Source organism: Nycticebus coucang, chromosome 6 (assembly GCF_027406575.1).
Source record: "Nycticebus coucang isolate mNycCou1 chromosome 6, mNycCou1.pri, whole genome shotgun sequence".
Classification (NCBI taxonomy): domain Eukaryota; kingdom Metazoa; phylum Chordata; class Mammalia; order Primates; family Lorisidae; genus Nycticebus; species Nycticebus coucang.
In genome coordinates this window covers 52,566,596-52,586,790 of record NC_069785.1, presented here as the reverse complement: position 1 = coordinate 52,586,790, position 20,195 = coordinate 52,566,596, and the positions used below count along the sequence as shown (strand labels likewise).

Sequence of the window (20,195 nt, the reverse complement as noted above, 5' to 3'; positions counted from 1 at the left end):
TATTCAATTATTTTGTTCTTTTAAAATCTTCTTTAGTATGTGAGACTATCCTATGACACCAAACCTGAAGTCATTCTGCAACTTCTGCTTAAGGAATGGCAAATGGAATTACCCAAACTTGTTATCTCTGTACACGGGGGCATGCAGAAATTTGAGCTTCACCCACGAATTAAGCAGTTGCTTGGAAAGGGTCTTATTAAAGCTGCAGTTACAACCGGAGCCTGGATTTTAACTGGAGGAGTGAACACAGGTAATGTGATGATTATACCAATTTTATTTAGCGTGTTTGTTAATTTTTCATGGTATCAGTTAGATATTTGAATAATATTCAACAGTGAATATAGATGTATTCAACTCCTCTGTTAAATAATAACTGAACCTATAGGCTTTTAAGAAAATACGTGTTATGGGCGGTGCATATGGCTCAGTGAGTAGGGCGCCAGCCCCATATACCAAGGGTGGCGGGTTTGAACCTGGCCCCAGCCAAACTTGCATCAAAAAATAGCTGGGTGTTGTGGCAGGTGCCTGTAGTCTCAGCTACTCAGGAAGCTGAGGCAAGAGAATTGCCTAAGCCCAAGAGCTGGAGGTTACTGTGAGCTGTGATGCCATGGCATTCTACCGAGGGTGAGAAAGTGAGACTCTGTCTCTTAAAAAAGAAAAAAAAGAAGGAAAGAAAATACATGTTAGAGCATGTTTTGGCAAACTATGGCCCATGCACCATATGTAGCCTGGTCCTTGTTTTGTGAATAAGGTTTATCGGAACATAGCCATACTCATTTGTTCATGTATTTTATTCATGGGTGTTGTGCTACAGTAGCAGAGATGAGAAGTTGTGATAGGATTGTATGCCTTTAAAGCTTGAAATACTCACTGGTTCCCCTTTTGCAAAAGAGTTTGCTGACTACTATAGAGCAAAGTATTATTCCTATTACTTTCTGATGATTGGCAAATCAGTATGAGAATAGCAATCCATTGCCTCAGCAGTAGATTAATTAGTAATAGTAAATTTTTACTTACTATTTCCTTTTATTCTAAGTTTTTTTTTATCACATACAGGTTAAATATAAGGAGGGAAAATTAATTTTAATGTCTATAATAAAACATTTACTTAACTCAGATTGGAAGCATCTATTTTATTATCAACAACTATTATATTTCTTGAACCTCATGGTATGTCACATTTTTGGGGGGCTACTGAGAATAATATATTACTTATAAAAAATAAAAATATAAATTATTACTCATAATTTATAGGAGATCAACAAGATAATTAATGGAGCTTATATTCTAGGGGGGGGATGCAGGCAATAAACTGATAACTTAGTAATATATAATATGTTAATGACCAGTGTTATGCAGACATGAAATAAAAAGGGGAGGGATAGTGAGAGATGGTGGAGAGGCTGCTATTTTGCATATGGTCACGGAGAGCTGATAAAGGTGAAATTTGAGGAGAGATGAAGTGAGAGGAAGCAAGATACAAGAAAAACATGAAGCTGAGTATACAAAGGAGAGGAAACAGCTAGTATATTGGGAGACTAGTAAGAATTGTCAGTATAGCTTGAGTGGAGCAAGCAGCGAGTGCCAGGTGACGGGTCAACAGTTACTGGTGTGCAGTGGTGGGGAATCATGATGACTAGCAGGGACATCAGGCATTATATAAGGCTTTGTGGACTGTTATAAGTCTTTGGCTTTTACTCTAAACGAGAAAGGAAGATTGTAAAGTAGAGGTTTGAAACAGCAAAGATCACATGGGTGGTGTTTTGAAAATGGAGTGTAAGTAGGCAAGGCTGCGGTTGAAAGACCAATGAAGATGCTGTTTCCATAAGCCAAGTGAGGGATGAGGTGTGATACATTATAAAAATCAAATTGAGTGGTTTATCAGTTTGCCAGGGCTGTCTTAACAAAATACCATGGACTGGCTGGGGTAGGGGAGGGGTTTAAACGACAGAAATTTGTTTCGTTTTGAGGCTTTTGTCACACTTGGTATAGCGCTGTGGCATCATAGCTCACAGCAACCTCAAACTCATGGGGCTCAAGTGATTGTCTTGCCTCAGCCTCCCAAGTAGCTGGGACCCAGGTGCCCGCCACAACACCCTGCTATTTTTAGAGACCAGGTCTTGTTCTTTCTCAGGCTGGTCGCAATCCTGTGAGCTCAGCCTCCCAGAGTGCTAGGATCACGGGCAAGTCACCGTTCCCGGCCCGCAGAAATTTATTTTCTCATGGTTATGGAGGCTAAAAGTCTAAGATGAGATGTAGGTGTCAGCAGGTTTGCTTTTTTGAGAGTCTGATCTTTCTGATCTGCCAAAAAGAAGACAGCACCTTCTTACTTTGTGTTCTCATTGCCTCCCTCTCTGTGGAGGTATCCCTGACCTACCTTGCTGTGTTCTAATTTTTAACCTCATTTAAAAATCCTTCCTGAAACTATTGTCATATTTTAGGGTATGGGGGAGTTAGATTTCAGCATATGAGTTCTGGGGGACAAAATTCTTTTATTTTATTTTTTTTTGAGACTTTTGTTACACTTGGTGGAGTGCCCGGGCCATGAGCAAGACCCAGAATTCAGCCCATAAGAAGTGATAATGAGGAGTTAAATGTTCTTTGGAATGGACTTCTCTGCTTTTTCTTCTTTCTTTTTTTTTCTTGAGACAAGAGTCTGACTTCATTGCCCTGGGTACAGTGCTGTGGCGTCATAGCTCACAGCAACCTCAAACTCTTGGGATCAAGTGATTCTCTTGCCTCACCTTCCCAAGTAGCTGGGATTATAGGCACCTGGCTGTTTTTAGAGATGGTGTCTCTCTCTTGCTTAGGCTGGTCTGAAACTCCTGAGTTCAGGCAATCCACGCACCTCAGCCTCCCAGAGTGCCAGGATTAGAGGCTTGAGCCACTGCGCCTGGCTTCACTTTCATTTTTGATTCACATAGTCCTTTGTAGTAGTTGTGTGTGTGTGTGTGATTGTATGGTTTATGGTCATGTTCCACTGAGCCATATACTTTTTTTTTTTTTTTTAAGACAAATTATCACTCTGTTGTCCAGGCCAGAGTGCCATGGCATTAGCCTAGCTCACAGTGACCTCAGACTTCTGGGTTCAAGTGATTTCTCCTATCCCAGCCTCCTGAATAGCTGACACTATAAGTGTTAACCACGGTGCTGGGCCTCACTGAGCCATAATCTTAATTTTTTCTAGATGATATGTAGAGCAATAACAAAAAACTATAGTTACTTGTAGGAGAAGTCCAAGAAAGAACTAGGACTAACAACATGGGAAAAGTTAATTTTATATAAGTTTCTGACAGCTGTAGTGATTTGATATCATGGGGTATGGTTTGCTTTTTATTCCTTTTTGTCCTCGTGTGTTTTTTTAAGTTTGGCTTTGAAACTTGTTGCCTTATATCTTGTTTATGTAAAAAACTATATCACATGCTAAAATGTTACAGATTAAATACTGTATTCTGAACACAATAAAGACTTTTAGAATAAAACAAACTTTTGTATAAATAGGTGTGGCAAAACATGTTGGCGATGCCCTCAAAGAATATGCTTCCAGATCTTCTCGAAAGATTTGCACTATTGGAATAGCTCCATGGGGAGTGATTGAAAACAGAAATGATCTTGTTGGGAGAGATGTAAGAATGATTTTTAAAGTTTCTTATATTTGAACTTGAGTATGAACAAAATCATAGCAAGAATAGAGCAGGTCAACTGAAGTATTTGTGATCACACAAATTAATTTTTTGAGATATTTTCTTAAGGCTATCTTTTGATCCTTTTGAACATGCATAAATGTAAATAATTCATAAATATTTGCTCTCATATGTTGGTGCTTTTTTGGTTTTTTTTGAGACAGTGTGTAGAGTACAGTGGCATGTCATCATAGCTCACTGCAGACTCATACTCCTGGGCTCAAGTTATCCTCTTGCCTGAGCCTCTCAGATAGCTTGAACTGTAGATGAGAAACCCCATGCCCGCACGCAGCTAGTTTTTCTATTTTAATTTTTTTTTTTTTTTTTTTTCTTGAGACAGAGCTCAAACTGTCACTGTAGGTAGAGTGCTATGGTATCACAGCTCACAGCAACCTCCAATTCCTGGGCTCAAGCGATTCTCCTGCCTCCACCTCCCAAGTAGCTGGGACTACAGGCGCCTGCCACAATGCCCGTTACAGCTGTCGTTGTTTGGTGGGCCCAGGCTGGATTCGAACCCACCAGCTCAGGTGTATGTGGCTAGTGCCTTAGCTGCTTGAGCCATAGGTGCCCAGTCATTTTTTTTTTTTTTTTTTGAGACAGAGTCTCACTATGTTGCCCTCAGTAGAGTGTAGTGATATCACAGCTCACAGCAACTTCAAACTCTTGGGCTTGGGTGATTCTCTTGCCTCAGCCTCCAGAGTAGCTGGGACTATAGGTGCCCGCCACAGTGCCCAGCTGTTTTTGGGTTGCAGTTGTCGTTGTTTGGCAGGCCCAGGCCAGGGTTCGAACCCGCCACCTTCCGTGTATGTGGCCCGTGTCCTACTCACTGAGCTACAGGTGCCGAGCCATAGTTTTTCTATTTTTAGTAGAGATAGGGGTCTTGTTCTTGCTTAGACTGGTCTTGAACTCCTGACCTCAAGTGATCCTTTTTCCTCTGTCTCCCAGAGTTCCTAGGATTACAGGAGGGAGCCAGTGTACCGGGCTTTTTTTTTTTTTTTTTTAGAGACAGAGTCTCACTTTATGCCTTGGTGTCACAGCTCATAGCAACCTCCCAACTCTTGGCCTTAGGCCTCAGCCTCCCAAGTAGCTGGGACTACAGGCACCCGCCACAATGCCCAACTATTTTTTTTGTTGCAATTGGGCCGGGGCGGGGTTTGAACCCGCCACCCTTGGTATACGGGGCTGGCGCCCTACCCACTAGGCCATAGGTGCTGCCCTGGCCTTTTTTATGTATTAAATTTTCTCACATTTTCCATATATGCTAGTCACTAATTAAATTTTTAATAACTACGTGACATTGAGAATTTTATTGTCACTAAGTATAAGACTAAAATGCTTGTATTCTTTTTTTTTTTTTTTTTTTTGTAGAGACAGAGTCTCACTGTACCACCCTTGGGTAGAGTGCCGTGGCGTCACACGGCTCGCAGCAACCTCCAACTCCTGGGCTTAAGCGATTCTCTTGCCCCAGCCTCCCGAGCAGCTGGGACTACAGGCGCCCGCCACAACGCCCGGCTATTTTTTGTTGCCTTTTGGCCGGGGCTGGGTTTGAACCCACCACCCTCGGCATATGGGGCCGGCGCCCTACTCACTGAGCCACAGGCGCCGCCCAAAATGCTAGTATTTTATTTGAATATGTTAATATATGTGAATTGGCTATAGATATTTATCAAGACCTTTTAAAATAATAAATTTTAGCAATGACTTTGAAGTATCACTAAATTTCTAGTGTCGATTTTAAAAATTGTATTCGTAGGTAGAAAAATAGGTACATGACATTTTATTGTGTTTTTTAGTATCCTTTGGATGTTGTAGTTTATTCAGTTAACCTGATAATTTCTTTTTTACTATTTGTTTACTTACTGCTTTTCCCTTTGCATATGATGATGAAATATGTAATTCTGAGCCAGGCCCGGTGGCTCGTGCTTATAATCCTCTGGGAGGCCGAAGTGGGTGGATTGCTTGAGCTCAGGAGTTCCAGACCAGCCTGAGGAAGAGCAAGACCCTGGCTCTACTAAAAACAGCTGGGCAGTGTGGTGGGTGCCTATAGTCCCAGCTTCTCGGGAGGCTGAGGCAAGAGGATTGCTCAATGAAGCCCATGGGGTTTGAGGTTGCTCTGAGTTATGATGTCATAGCACTCTACCGAGGACAACAGAGTGAGATTCTCTTGTCCTGGGTAAATAAAAAAAGAAAGAAAGAAAAGAAAAATATATATAATTCTGTAGTAAGGGTCAAGAGATAGTTGTGTGGTTCAACCCATTGTTGATAAATCTTCAGGTGCTTGTAAGCTTGTGCTTTTTCGATATATTCTTTGCCATATTCTATTTATTCATGTAGTAGAACCCCTGTAAGTTGATCACCCAAGGGCCTGTAGCAAACTCGTCAACATATGGTGGTAGTTAACATGAGGAACTAGGCCTACTGTACTGATAATGTGCATATGATCCCTGTGTTGTCTATGAAAATTAGGTCAACTTAGGGTGGTTGTCAGTGTAGGGAGGTGGTCAACTAAGGGCTATATATGTAAAATAAAATTTTACTTCTCTTTACAGGTTGTTTCAGAATTTATTTTGCATTATGTTATATTTGTTTCTGCCTACTAACTGTTATGTTTGCTGATGTTTAGGTGGTTGCTCCTTATCAAACCTTATTGAATCCCCTGAGCAAACTGAACGTTCTAAATAATCTCCATTCCCATTTCATATTGGTGGATGATGGCACTGTTGGAAAGTATGGGGCAGAAGTCAGACTGAGAAGAGAACTTGAAAAAAGTATTAATCAACAAAGAATTCATGCCAGTAAGAGAATTCACAAATTGGTTATTGTTGAAATTATTTGGGGCTATATTAAAATCTACTAACATTCTAGAAAGGTAGAATGTGTTTGTAGTACTTTCTTGCATTCTTCTTTTTTTGACATGAAGTCTCTTTTTGTTGTCATAGCTCATGGCAACCTTGAACTTTAAGGCTTAAGCTGTCCTCCTGCCTTAGCCTCCTGAGTAGCTGGGACTACAGGCATGTGCCACTACCCCTGACTAATTTTATAATTTTTTTTTAGGGATAGGGTCTTATTACATTACTCAGGAAGGTTTTGAACTCCTGGCTCCAAGTGATACTCCATACTTGGCCTCCCAAAGTGCTGAAAATACAGGCATGAGCCACTGCACTTGGTCTAAAGTGCTCTTTTTCTCACGTAGTAAAATAGTATATGGAACAGCCAAGAATGGCTGATCTGTGACAAAGTAATAAGACCTAGGAACAGAAGTTTCAGATCAGATAAGATACTCAGGTATCAAGGTCAATGCCAATAAGAGTCACTAGTTCTGTTGTTACTATTGTAATGCCACTGCAGCTGGAGTAATTTACAAAGATTGTTAAGGTGTAATATATTCCAGTACATGGCTGTGAGAGTCAATATCATAAAGTAAAAAGGAAAAACAAAACCTCCTAAAGTATAAAGTCAAAATTAGCAATTTGCTTAAAGTTTATAAAATGAGTAGGTATCTCTGTTTGCCAAATATGTCTTAAAAATTGATATTCTTGAGACAAATATTCTTTTTCAACCACGACTGAACTTTCAGGTTCAACATTTACATTTTTATTTTAAGTAAAAAGTTTGTAACCCTAGGACACCAAGAAGGTGAGCTTTGTGAAAAAGTGGAATATAAATTCAAAATTACAGAACCGTATATTCTGACTATGGTGGAGTCAGAATTTTTGCTGAAACTTAGTAATGGTTTGCAGTCCTGTAGTTAACCAGTATTTTGTATTTTCTTACTGCATTACAGGTTAATATGGAAATAAAACTTGGCATTCTTCACTGAGTTTTTTTTTCTCACTCTTGTATAGAATACTGACTCTGTCATTAGTTTTTATATTAATGTCTTAACTCATTTGAAATCAAGTATGTATTTTAAAAAAATGAATAAAAGCAAATATGTTAGAAGTTTAACTTAATGCAATATTGGTGTTAAATGTCTTGTCAAGAGCTCAATTAGTTAAATAGAACATAATTTTTACTTTTCAGTGAATATATGAAACCCCTATGTGTTAAATTGTATATTGGATTTTCTAATTTTATCATTTAGAACAGCCTTCAAATTATTGACAAAGTAATATATTCATTATTTATTTATTTATTTTTTGGAGACAGAGTCTCACTTTGTTGCCCTTGGTAGAGTGCCATGGTGTCACAGCTCACAGCAACCTCCAGCTCTTGGGCTTAGGCGATTCTTTTGCCTCAGCCTCCTGAGCAGCTGGGACTACAGGTGCCTGCCAGAACACCCGGCTATTTTTCTGTTGCAGTTTTGCTGGGGCTGGGTTTGAACCCGCCGCCCTTGGTATATGGGGTTGGCCCCCTACCCACTGAGCCACAGGTGCTGCCCATATAGTCATCATTTATTCATGTGACACTGGTATCATGTTGGATGCTTAATTGATGTCAATACCATCTTCAAAAATTGTTTTGAGTTTTTAATTGTTGGTTAAAAATGAAATTAAATTACTAATTTGTGCCTAATTTTTTTTTCTAGAGGAAATTTGCCTGAGATCGAAATAATATTTTTATGCACACTAAAAACCAGGTGGGGAAAAGGTGGGGGGAGGGGATGATAGAAGAGAAAGAAATTTAATAAAAAAATAAAATACATAATTTTTAAGTTAAACTTTTGCTTTTTTTTAGGAATTGGCCAAGGAGTCCCTGTGGTAGCACTTATATTTGAGGGTGGGCCAAACGTTATCCTCTCGGTTCTAGAATACCTGCAGGAAAGTCCCCCTGTTCCAGTAGTGGTGTGTGAAGGAACAGGCAGAGCTGCGGATCTACTGGCGTATATTCATAAGCAAACAGAAGAGGGAGGGTAAGTGTGTATGAGTATAACAAACTTTTAATAATTTTATTAAAAAGGCTTGTGCTTTTAGAATACAGTGTTGAAATCTTTTCTGTGTTTTATGAAATGAAAATTTCAAGTTTAATCAATACTTTGTTAGAATTTGAGGAAACAAGCTGGGTGCCCGTAGCTCAGTGGTGAGGGCGCCAACCACATGCACCAGGACTGATGGGTTTGAACCCAGCCCGGGCCTGCTAAACAACAACAACAACAAAATAGCTGGACGTTGTGGTGGGCGCCTGTAGTCCCAGCTACTAGGGAGGCTGAGGCAAGAGAATTGCTTGAGCCAAAGAGTTGGAGGTCTGTGAGCTGTGATGCTGTGGCACGCTACACAGGGTAACAAAATGAGACTCTGCCTCAATAAAAAAAAAAAAAAGAATTTGAGGAAACAACCTGTTGCATATGTTATTCAAATGAATTAAAAGATAGCCATCTTCATGGAAAACAGTTTCTCAAAATCTATTAAATGTATAAAGGTACTTAACCTTTTGACCAAGTAGTTCTATCTCTAAGGATCAGAATATATATATACAGCTAGGCATCGCAGGGTTGTTTGTAAAAAAAATAGGAACAAAGTAGAATATCAGAAAGAGACTAGATAAATAAGTTATAGTATTATGTCTACACACAGAAATAATTTATGGCTGGGTAAGGATGGTGTGCTAGATTTGGGAACATTATCAAAATAGGTACTTGGGAAAAGGAACATGTCGAGCAGCATGTATTTTTCTTTCTTTTTTTTTCTTGTAGAGACAGAGTTTCACTTTATTGCCCTCAGTAGAGTGCTGTGGCGTCACACAGCTCACAGCAACCTCCAACTCCTGGGCTTAGGTGATTCTCCTGCCTCAGCCTCCCGAGTAGCTGGGACTACAGGCACCCGCCACAATGCCCGGCTATTTTTTTGTTGCAGTTTGGCCGGGGCTGGGTTTGAACCCGCCACCCTCAGTATATGGAGCCGGCGCCCTACTCACTGAGCCACAGGTGCCGCCCCAAGCAGCATGTATTTTGTGCCACTTTTTATGTAGAATAAAAGGAAAGTGGTAATTATTTATGTATACACAAAGAGATTTTGGAAAGTCATACATGTTAATGATTCCTGAAAACAATTGAAATGGAAATAGGCAGATGAAAGACAGTGAGGAGGAGACCTACTATGAATTTTCTCTGTCTCTCCGCCAACCCCCTTTTTTTGAGACTTTGTCATCAGAGCTCAAGCAGTTCTCCTGCGTTGGCTTCCTGAGTACACATAGTTGGGGCTACAGGCACATACCACCACAGCTGGCTAATTTTTTCTTAATTTTAGTAGAAACAGGATCTCCCCAGGGGACGCCTGTGGCTTAATGAGTAGGGTACCAGCCCCATAAACTGAGCGTGGTGGGTTTGAACCTGGCCCCAGCCAAACTGCAACAAAAAATAGCCGGGCAATGTGGCGGGTGCCTGTGGTCACAGTTACTCGGGAGGCTGAGGCAAGAGAATTGCCTAAGCTGAGGAGTTGGAGGTTGCTGTGAGTTGTGACGCCATGGCACTCTACCAAGGGTGACAGAATGAAACTCTGTCTCTACAAAAAAAAAAAAAAAATAGAAACAGGGTCTCCGTCTTATTTAGGCTGTATCAAACTTCTGGCCTCAAGTGATCCTCCCATCTCAGCCTCCTAGAGTGCTAAATTGCATGTTTTTATATTTTCTTTTCTACTGTATTTTTGAGCCATGTGAATGTATTACCTATTCAAAAAAGAAATTAAAATGTGAATGATTGTTTTTTTGTCTTTTTTTTTTTTTTTGTAGAGACAGAGTCTCACTTTACTGCCCTCAGTAGAGTGCTGTGGCATCACATGGCTCACAGCAACCTCCAGCTCTTGGGCTTACGCGATTCTCTTGCCTCAGCCTCCCGAGTAGCTGAGACTACAGGCACCCGCCACAACGCCCGGCTATTTTTTTGTTGCAGTTTGGCCGGGGCCAGGTTTGAACCCACCACCTTCGGTATGTGGGGCCGGCGCCCTACTCACTGAGCCACAGGTGCTGCCCGTGAATGATTATGTTTAAGACATCTTGGTGAAATACTATATCATAACATTTTAAAGTCATTTTATACAATACCTTATATAATGTGAGTTTCTACTATTATAACACATACCTAGTAAAAAAATTCATAAAGTAGCTCAAAGAGAAAAATCACTCCATTCCATTCTTTTTCTTTTAAGATTTACAGTTGACATTTCATGAAGGAAAATAATTTCTCCTAAGGTCAAGTATTTACTATTAAGTCGCAAACCATTGATGGTGGAGAGTCAAGGATATGCATAAACAAATTCTCCCTGACCCTTCCTCCCCCATTCATATGCAACTGTTACCAATACAATACCTCTAATTCTATAAGTAATGAAAGATGAAATCAGTGAATTAAGTTATATTTCCTCTTATTCCAGGAATCTTCCTGATGCAGTAGAGCCTGATATTATTTCAACTATCAAAAAAACATTTAACTTTGGCCAGAATGAAGCAGTTCATTTATTTCAAACACTGATGGAGTGCATGAAAAAAAAGGAGCTTGTAAGTAGATATCTACAGGTTTTTTGTGTGTGGGAGAGTTGAGGGACAGAGTCACTTTGTCACTAGGGCTGGAGTACAATGATGTCATCATAGCTCACTGCAACTTCAAACTCCTGGGCTCAAATGATCCTCCTGCCTCAGCCTCCCAGGTGGCAGAGACTATAGGTGTCTGCCATCAACCTCAGCTAATTTTTCTATTTTTAGTAGAACTTGCTTAAGCTGGTCTCAAACTCCTGAGCTCAAGAGATCTACCTGCCCTGGCCTCCCAGAGTGCAAGCTCAGATTAAAGCTATGACCTACTATGCTGGGCCTCACAATAAGTCCTTTTATTTCTTTCAAAACACATTCTAATTAGGGTAATACCTTCTTTTTTCTTTTTCTTGAGATAGAGTCGCACTACGTCACCCTCGGTAGAGTGCTATGGTTTCACAGCTCGCAGCAACCTCACACTCTTGGGCTATAAGCCATTCTCCTGCCTCAGCCTCCCAGGTAGCTGGGACTACAGGCGCTCACTACAACACCCAGCTATTTTTTTTGTTGTTGTAATTGACATTGTTGTCCAGTAGGCCTGGCCAGGTTCAGACCTGCAGCCTTAGTGTATGTGGCCAGTACCGTAACCATTGAGCTACAGGCATCCAGCCTGTAAGGAGTTTTTAATGGCTTCTTTAATAAAACACATGGAAAAAATCTGACTTTAACAGTTTTACCCCGAGTAAATGCTTAAGCCTATTAAAAATTAGAGCTGCTTAGTTTCAGTCATGTAAACATGGGCTTAAGTTTTCAGAGGTTAAATTTTTTAGCAGGTCCGTAAGTAGATAACATGATTTGATTTGCTATCTTCATTGAAAGATTTTGTACATACATTATGCAATGAAATTAGTTAGAAATTTTGTATTCGGGTTATATATATATATATATTTAGGGTTATATATTTTACTTTATGAAACATGTTATTAAATAAAAACGTCGAAAATAGTATTAGGTTTCAAGTCATGTAAAGGCATTTTCAATAAAGGAATTTCTAACAGAACAAACAGTTTTCATTTAAGAATACTTACACTAGGGTGGCGCCTGTGGCTCAGTCAGTAAGGTGCCGGCCCCATATACCGAGGGTGGCGGGTTCAAACCCGGCCCTGGCCAAACTGCAACCAAAAAATAGCCGGGCGTTGTGGCGGGCGCCTGTAGTCCCAGCTACTTGGGAGGCTAAGGCAAGAGAATCGCTTAAGCCCAGGAGTTGGAGGTTGCTGTGAGCTGTGTGAGGCCACGGCACTCTACCGAAGTGAGACTCTCTCTCTACAAAAGAAAAAAAAAGAATACTTATGCTATACTGTTTGAGTGAATGTTCCAGTCTGTGGGAAGAACTGTAGGATTTACTTACTTAATCAATAGCTCAGCCCCTAATTGCTTACTCTAGAAAGGACATAAGATAGGTCAATAATATGAATATAGTGCAAAACCAAGTATTTGTGGTAAATGGTCTTTTAATTTTCTGGTTTCTTGGTTGAAGTAAAGTTATTTCTGACCCTCTTTAAATGCATAACATATAGTGTATAAAAATATGTATATTTCTCACATACTGTTTGAAATTACTTTGTTTTCTCATCCTTTCCTTCAGCCTGGCATGGCGGCTCACACCTGTAATCCTTGCACATTGGGAGGCCAAGATGGGTGGATTGCTTGAGCTTAGGAGTTTGAGACGAGCTTGAACAAGAGCCAGACCTCATCTTTAAAAAAAAAAAAAAAAGTGTGTGCGTGTGTGTGTGTGTGTGTGTGTGTGTGTATGTATGTATTATATAGTCTCTTTGCTTTAAAAATATGAAGCCATGACTCAGGGCCCATAACTCAGTGGTTAGGGCGCTGGCCACATACACTGGGGCTGGTGGATTCAAACTGGGCCCGGGCTTGCTAAACAACAATGACAACAATAACAAAAAAACAAAACAGAAAAAACTGGCATTGTGGCAGGTGCCTGTAGTCCCAGCTACTTGGGAGGCTGAGGCAAGAGAATGGCTTAAGCCCAAGAGTTTGAGATTGCTGTGAGCTATGATGCCATAGCACTCTACCAATGGTGACAAAGTGAGACTCTGTCTCAAAAAAATAAATAAATGAATAAAAATATAAAGGTATAATATAATGATTTCATCTTTAAATAGATCACTGTTTTCCATATTGGATCAGATGAACATCAAGATATAGATGTAGCAATACTTACTGCATTGCTAAAAGGTAAGCCTTTAAAATTTCTATTTGTAAAGATCGTTAAGTTACAGCCTATTTGTATGTGATAGGACTTTTTTATTTAGCTAAATGCTTGAGAGGTGAATTTTTGTCTAATTTTTCATTGTGAAAGACACAATATTGGATTTCTTTGATAATAAGCTTAACTCTTATTTTAATATTGACTTTTAAAAAAAAGTTTTTAGCAAGGATTATGCCTCCAGATCTGTTTATTTCTCCCATTAAGAATGTGTCAGATGCATATAAAACAAAAGTGTTTAAAGGTTATGAAGAATTAATTGATACAAATTAAAGATAGGATTTTTATTGTACTTTTTTTTTTATATAGCCTTGCAAATGCAAGACCTCAAAAAATTAGGACTCAGAATTGTTCCTCTCCACAGAAATCTTTAGTAAAAGGCAAAAGATTTATGCGATCTGAAAAGAAACCAGAGTATAAAGATAGGATTTTTAAACATGCTGTTTTCATCCTGCAGGGAAAATTGGAAAACTAGTGGTATCTTCTAGGACTAAGGGATTGATACACATTCTACATACACATTAAAGTATCTCTCTCAGTTATCTCACTAAGAACATCCAACTGATAGAACAACATTATAGTGAAAAATACTTTCAAAAATTAGATTGGGTGGCACCTGTGGCTCAAGGAGTAGGGTGCCGGTCCCATATGCCAGAGGTGGCGGGTTCAAACCCAGCCCCGGCCAAAAACCACAAAAAAAAAAATTAGAAAAGATGTGTATCCTATCTGGGTACCTAAAAGTCACAATACTCATTGATATGTCAGGAGCACATTAAGAGGTCACTCTCTTATTATTTACAAGAATTTTCCAAGTATTAAATCATGATAAATTGCCAATATATCAAGTGTTTAAAAATACTGTAACAAATTTATCATCTTGGGATTAAGGGATCTTAATTGATAGGAAACTCAGAAACCATAAAAGAAAAATAAATGGGGTTATATAAAAACAAAAAAATTAAAAAGAGAGCATTAGACGGCGATGAGAGCATCTGTGGCTCAGTGAGTAGGGTACCGACCCCGTATACCAAGGGTGGCGGGTTCAAACCCGGCCCCGGCCAAAACTGCAACAAAAAAAATAGCCGGGCGTTGTGGCAGGCGCCTGTAGTCCCAGCCACTTGGGAGGCTGAGGCAGGAGAATCGCCTAAGCCCAGGAGTTAGAGGTTGCTGTGAGCTGTGTGATGCCATAAGCACTCTACCAAGGGTGATAAAGTGAGACTCTGTCTCTACAAAAAAAAAAAAAAGAGAGAGAGAGAGCATCATGTGCAAGTAATATTTACCATAGATTTTCTGTGTACTAGCTGTTGTGCTTAAGTGGTTTACGTTGTTTATCTCATTTTATATCTCTTATAGCCCTGAGAGGCCAATTTCTAGTTACTATCTTAATTTTATAACTGAGGAAACTGGCACAGAAATATTAAAAGTAGAGGGATCACAAAGAACTATTATGAATTAAAAAGATAAATACTTCATAAAATGAGTCAATTTATGTAATTTGATATTAGATTAATCCAAATGCTAGAGAAAATGTGGAAAGATAGTCAACTTTAAAGTAATAAAGTACCAATAAATTTTTTCAAAAGAAGCTCTTTCCTGTCCCTTCCCAGTATATGGAGGAAAGGTTATACTTATATATCTGGTGGATGGTATTAGCTTATTAAAATATATTTTGGGAGTATATCAAAACTTGTAAAGTATATCCTTGTACCTAGCAATTTGGCTTCCAGAAAATTGTCGCATTTTTAAATAATTAAGCATGTGCACAAAGATATACTCAGCAAAAAATTCAAAATAACTTAATGTCTACTACTTGGGAGTGTTTGTTGATTGTAACTCACCTTTAAAAGGTATTATTGTATATAGGCAGATCTGTGTATACTTTTAAGGAAAACTTATGATATTCAGGTATATAAAGGAAGCTACTAGATTCTTATAGTATGATCTCATTCTTTAATAAACAATTAAAAGTATATATATGAATTTATGTGTATACAGAAAAATATTTGACAGGATATTTTCACATTCCTACCAGTCAGTACTGTCTTTGTGATGGAAACAGAGTGTTTTCTTATTTTTCTGCATTTCAAATTGTTCGCAGTAATCATGAGGTTGTGTTGTTTTCTATAGTTGGAAAGTTCACGTTCTCACCCCTTAAGTTAATCTTACCTCCGTGAGGTAGGCTACTTCTGAATGATAGCTGACACCCGCTGTGTAGACTAATTAAAAGATGATGTGGGACATTTCAGAAGTGTTCACATTTTAATGGAATTAAATTATTTGAACTTGTCATCTATTTTCTTTATTTGATTAGGTACTAATGCATCTGCATTTGACCAGCTTATCCTTACATTGGCATGGGATAGAGTTGACATTGCCAAAAATCATGTGTTTGTTTATGGACAGCAGTGGCTGGTATGTAAATAATCTGCATATGCAATTCAGTTAAACTAAGTAATAACAAAGTATTTGCTGGAAATATGACCCAACTTGACATTTGCCTTTGTAACAGTAGTTCAAAATTAGCTTAGCTAAACATTAGGTATTCCACAATACTTAAATCCATTTTACCTCTTGATAAAAACTTTTTCCCTTAATTTTTTTTTTTTTTTAAACAGAGTCTCACTTGTCATCCTGGGTAGAGTGCAATGGCATCATAGCTCACAGCAACCTTAAACTCTTGGGCTTGAGCAATCCTCTTGCCTCAGCCTCCCAAGTAGCTCATGTAGTTGGGATTATAGTCTCCTACCCAGCACTCCGTTATTTTTAGAGATGGGTTTCACTATTGCTTAGGCTGGTCTTGAATTCCTGAGCTCAGCCAATCCACCCACCTCGGCCTCCCAGAGTGCTAGGGTTTTTTTGTTTGTTTGTTGGTTTTTTCTTTTTTTAGAGGCAGAGTCTTGATCTTTTGCTCAATCTGTGGTACAATCATAGGTCATTGTAGCCTAGACTCCTGGCCTCAAGCAATCCTCGTGCCTCAATGTCCTGAATAACTGGATTACAGGCATAATGCCACCATGATAGGCTAATTTTTTCCCCCCTGAGACAGAGTCTCACTATATTGCCCTCAATAGAGTACTGTGACATCACAGCTCACAGCAACCTCAAACTCTTGGGCTTAAGCAATTCTCTTGCCTCAGCCTCCAAGTGGCTGGGACTACAGGTGCCCACCACAACATCCAGCTATTTTTTGGTTGTAGTTGTTTTGTTCAGCTGGCCCAGGCCACATTTGAACATGCCAGCCCCCCTGTATGTGGCTAGCACCCTAACCACTGAGCTACAGGTGCCAAGCCTATTTTTTATTTTTTTTGTAGAGATGGAGTCTAGCTGTGTTGTTCAGGCTGGTCTCAAACTTCTGACCTCAAGCAATCCCCTTGCCTTGGCGTTGAGAAAATTGCCCAGATTCTTCACATGAGCCTCTATGCTCAACCAAAACTTTATTTTTTTATAGGGTATACAGATCTCTAAAAATGCTAGTACTGAAGGAAATCTCGGGACACATGCTCTCTGTATAAGAGAACCCATTTTATCATTTTCTAGGGTGTTTAAACCTGCTAAGCCTGTCCTACTAAATAGGAAGGATCAACTTCTTCCCAATTTCTGAGATGAGAAACGTTAGTGTCATCTGTTATTTTTCTTTTTCTCATATAGTCTATTTCAGTTCCATCTATAAATCTTTTATTTTCAGAATACTCAATTTTATCATCCAGGTCTATCACTATTCTTTGTGTTATATCAGTAGCATCCTTTTGGATTTCCCTATGCTCAGACTTCCTCTCATTTTACATACAGAAAATGGATCACGTTCCATTTCCCTAAACAGCACGCAATCCAGAGCTTTATGAAGGCCTACAAGGTTTTACATGATCTGCCCCATTACTTCCTCTTTCCTTATATGCTACTACTGTTCACTTTGCTCTGTTGTATCTGGCTTTGTTGGCCTTCTTGCTGTTCTTTGAACATATTAAGCATGTTCCTATGCCTTTGTACTTGCTGTTCTTCCTGCCTGGAACATTCTCTTCTAGATAATCCCCCAGGCCTAATTTCTCACCAAATGTCTCCTTTTTGGACTTTTTCTGTTCACTGTATATCTCTTTTATTTTTCATTTATTTTATTTTTTTTTTGAGACAGCCTCAAGCTGTCGCCCTGGGTAGAGTGCTGTGGTGTCACAGCTCACAGCACCTCCAACTCCTGGGCTCAAGCGATTCTCCTGCCTCAGCCTCCCAAGTAGCTGGGACTACAGGCGCCCGCCACAACACCCGGCATTTTTTTTTTTTTTTTTGGTTGCAGCCATCATTGTTGTTTGGCAGGCCTGGGCTGGATTCGAACCTGCCAGCTCAGGTGTATGTGGCTGGTGCCTTAGCCATTTGAGCCACAGGTGCCGAGCCATTTTTCATTTATTGTTAAATTATTCTGGATATGAAATAGTTGCATGTCTTTAGAATACATGTGATTTGATTCAGGCATACAATGTAAATTAATCAAATCAGGGTAACTGGGGTATCTATCACCTCAGCCCTTTTTCTAGGATGAGTTCTCAGGCTTAATTATCTGACCCTGAATGTGGTTTGTCTCATGGGCTTGTTCTGCATAATGTTGTCTATTTGATTTTATGCTTCTTGCTAAACTTAGATTTTGCAGGACAGTTGTTTTCCTTTTTTTCCTCTTGATTGCCAGAAGTTCAGTGATGCATCATATGAATGAGAAAATGCTGCTTACAAAGCACATTCTTTTTTTTTTTTTTTTTTGGTTGCAGTTCAGCCGGGGCCGGGCTTGAACCCACCACCCTCGGTATATGGGGCCTGCGCCTTACCAACTGAGCCACAGGCGCCGCCCCAGCACATTCATTTTTTTAAATGGCATCTTCTTTAATCAGGATTTGTTGTTTTTTTTGGATTAGTGGTTATAAACCCAATCAGATAGAATGTTTTTTTTCTTTTTTTTTTTACAAAGGAGAATTTTGTTTGTTTTTGTTTTTCTTTTGTAGAGACAGAGTCTCACTTTATGGCCCTCGGTAGAGTGCCATGGCCTCACACAGCTCACAGCAACTTCCAACTCCTGGGCTTAAGCGATTCTCTTGCCTCAGCCTCCCAAGTAGCTGGGACTACAGGCGCCCGCCACCACGCCCAGCTATTTTTTTGGTTGCAGTTTGGCCAGGGCCAGGTTTGAACCTGCCACCCTTGGTATATGGGGCCGGTGCCTTACTGACTGAGCTACAGGTGCCGCCCACAAAGGAGAATTTTGTTACCCTTTTTTTTTTTTTGTTCTCGAGACAGAATATCACTATGTCACCCTGGGTAGAGTGCTGTGATGTCATAGCTAACAGCAACCTCAGACTCCTAGGTTCATCCATCTTCTTAGTAGCTGGGACTGCAGGTGGCCACCACTATGCCTGTCTACTTTATGCTCTTGTTTTATTATACTAAAATGAAATTTCATAAGTACTACATACATTTTCTTTATTTTTTTGAGACAAGAGTCTCAAACTGTCTGGGTAGAGTGACGTGCTGTCATAGCTCAAATTTTGGGGCTCAAGTGATCCTCTTGCCTCAGTTTTTTCAATTTTTAGTAGAAATGGGGTCTCTCTTGCTCAGGCTGGTCTTGAACTCGTGAGCTCAATCAATTCACCTGTCTCCATCTCTCAGAGTGCTAGGATTGCAGGTGTGAGCCCCCACAGCCAGCCTACTACATAAATGTTTTTTAAACCAATGTAATGCCCTAATTGTAATTAAACAAAAAAGTGATCATATTAAAGGTAGATATTGCAGTAAGGAGATGTTCAAGAATAGTAACATAAAAGATGTAAGTGAGCTGCCTAAACTTACTACACGTATAATTACGCTATATGTGTGTAAACTAATACAGGTATGTTGTTGGTAACTTAAATACTATGAGAAACAGATAAAAACCCCTTGCAAGTCTAGGATAAGAAAAGAAAAAGGATAGGCGGCGCCTGTGGCTCAGTCGGTAAGGCGCCGGCCCCATATACCGAGGGTGGCGGGTTCAAACCCAGCCCCAGCTGAACTGCAACCAAAAAATAGCTGGGCGTTGTGGCAGGCGCCTGTAGTCCCAGCTACTCGGGAGGCTGAGGCAAGAGAATCGCGTAAGCCCAGGAGTTGGAGGTTGCTGTGAGCTGTGTGATGCTACAGCACTCTACCGAGGGCTGTAAAGTGAGACTCTTGTCTCTACAAAAAAAAAAAAAAAAAAAAAAGAAAAGAAAAAGGAGAGAACCAAGTGGGCACTAGAATAATATTAGAATATTAATGTTAGAAATGAGTAATAATAAACCAGAATCATTTTTTATGTGATAAGAGAATGATGGAAATAAATAATTTAGGAATAACATGCCATGATAAATTACAGGCTATTAAAAAATTATAGTTATTAATGTAAAGAAAATGAAGAAGTCTTATGTTCTTATAAATTAGATCCTATTATTAAGTATAATGTCAAAATATTTTCCTTGTTATGACAGAACTGAGTAATGAAAAATGTCAGAGAAAACATACCTTCCATTTTGAAATTCCATCATGTGTAAGGCATATATTTCATCAGTATATACTTAAAATATCATGAAGGTCATATCCTTGCTAGGTGATGGAAATTGAGGATAGATTGGAGAAAGAAATGGTAATACAAGCTGCTATAGAGAAGTTGTATAGCTGTGTGGTAAACCTCTGAAGACAATCAAAATAAGACTGAAAAGTAACAGGTAAAAAAGAAACACAATGGTTTTGGTATTGATTTTTGCCACAAAGATTTTTTTGTCATGTTGTTCCTAAGTATTAAAAATATGCAGAAGGAATAATAGAAGATCTTGAAACAA

The 20,195-nt window shown here is 39.4% G+C and overlaps 1 protein-coding gene and 1 non-coding gene across 4 annotated transcripts in view; one reads left to right on the top strand and one right to left on the bottom strand.

Moving 5' to 3' along the window:
- TRPM7 (transient receptor potential cation channel subfamily M member 7) overlaps positions 1-20,195 on the top strand; it is a 122,656-nt gene that overhangs the window by 30,567 nt on the left and 71,894 nt on the right. For 2 of the 3 annotated variants that reach the window (XM_053593315.1, XM_053593314.1), the window contains exons 5-11: positions 37-250; positions 3,502-3,626; positions 6,307-6,478; positions 8,361-8,535; positions 10,991-11,114; positions 13,268-13,340; positions 15,683-15,783. In XM_053593315.1, coding sequence (XP_053449290.1) covers positions 37-250; positions 3,502-3,626; positions 6,307-6,478; positions 8,361-8,535; positions 10,991-11,114; positions 13,268-13,340; positions 15,683-15,783 — 984 coding nt within the window. Of the gene's footprint in view, positions 1-36; positions 251-3,501; positions 3,627-6,306; positions 6,479-8,360; positions 8,540-10,990; positions 11,115-13,267; positions 13,341-15,682; positions 15,784-20,195 lie in introns of those variants that run through there. The other variant, XM_053593316.1, reaches the window with a different exon arrangement.
- Positions 13,679-13,789, bottom strand: LOC128589299 (U5 spliceosomal RNA). The gene has a single exon (XR_008380895.1). It is a non-coding gene; the product is annotated as a U5 spliceosomal RNA (small nuclear RNA).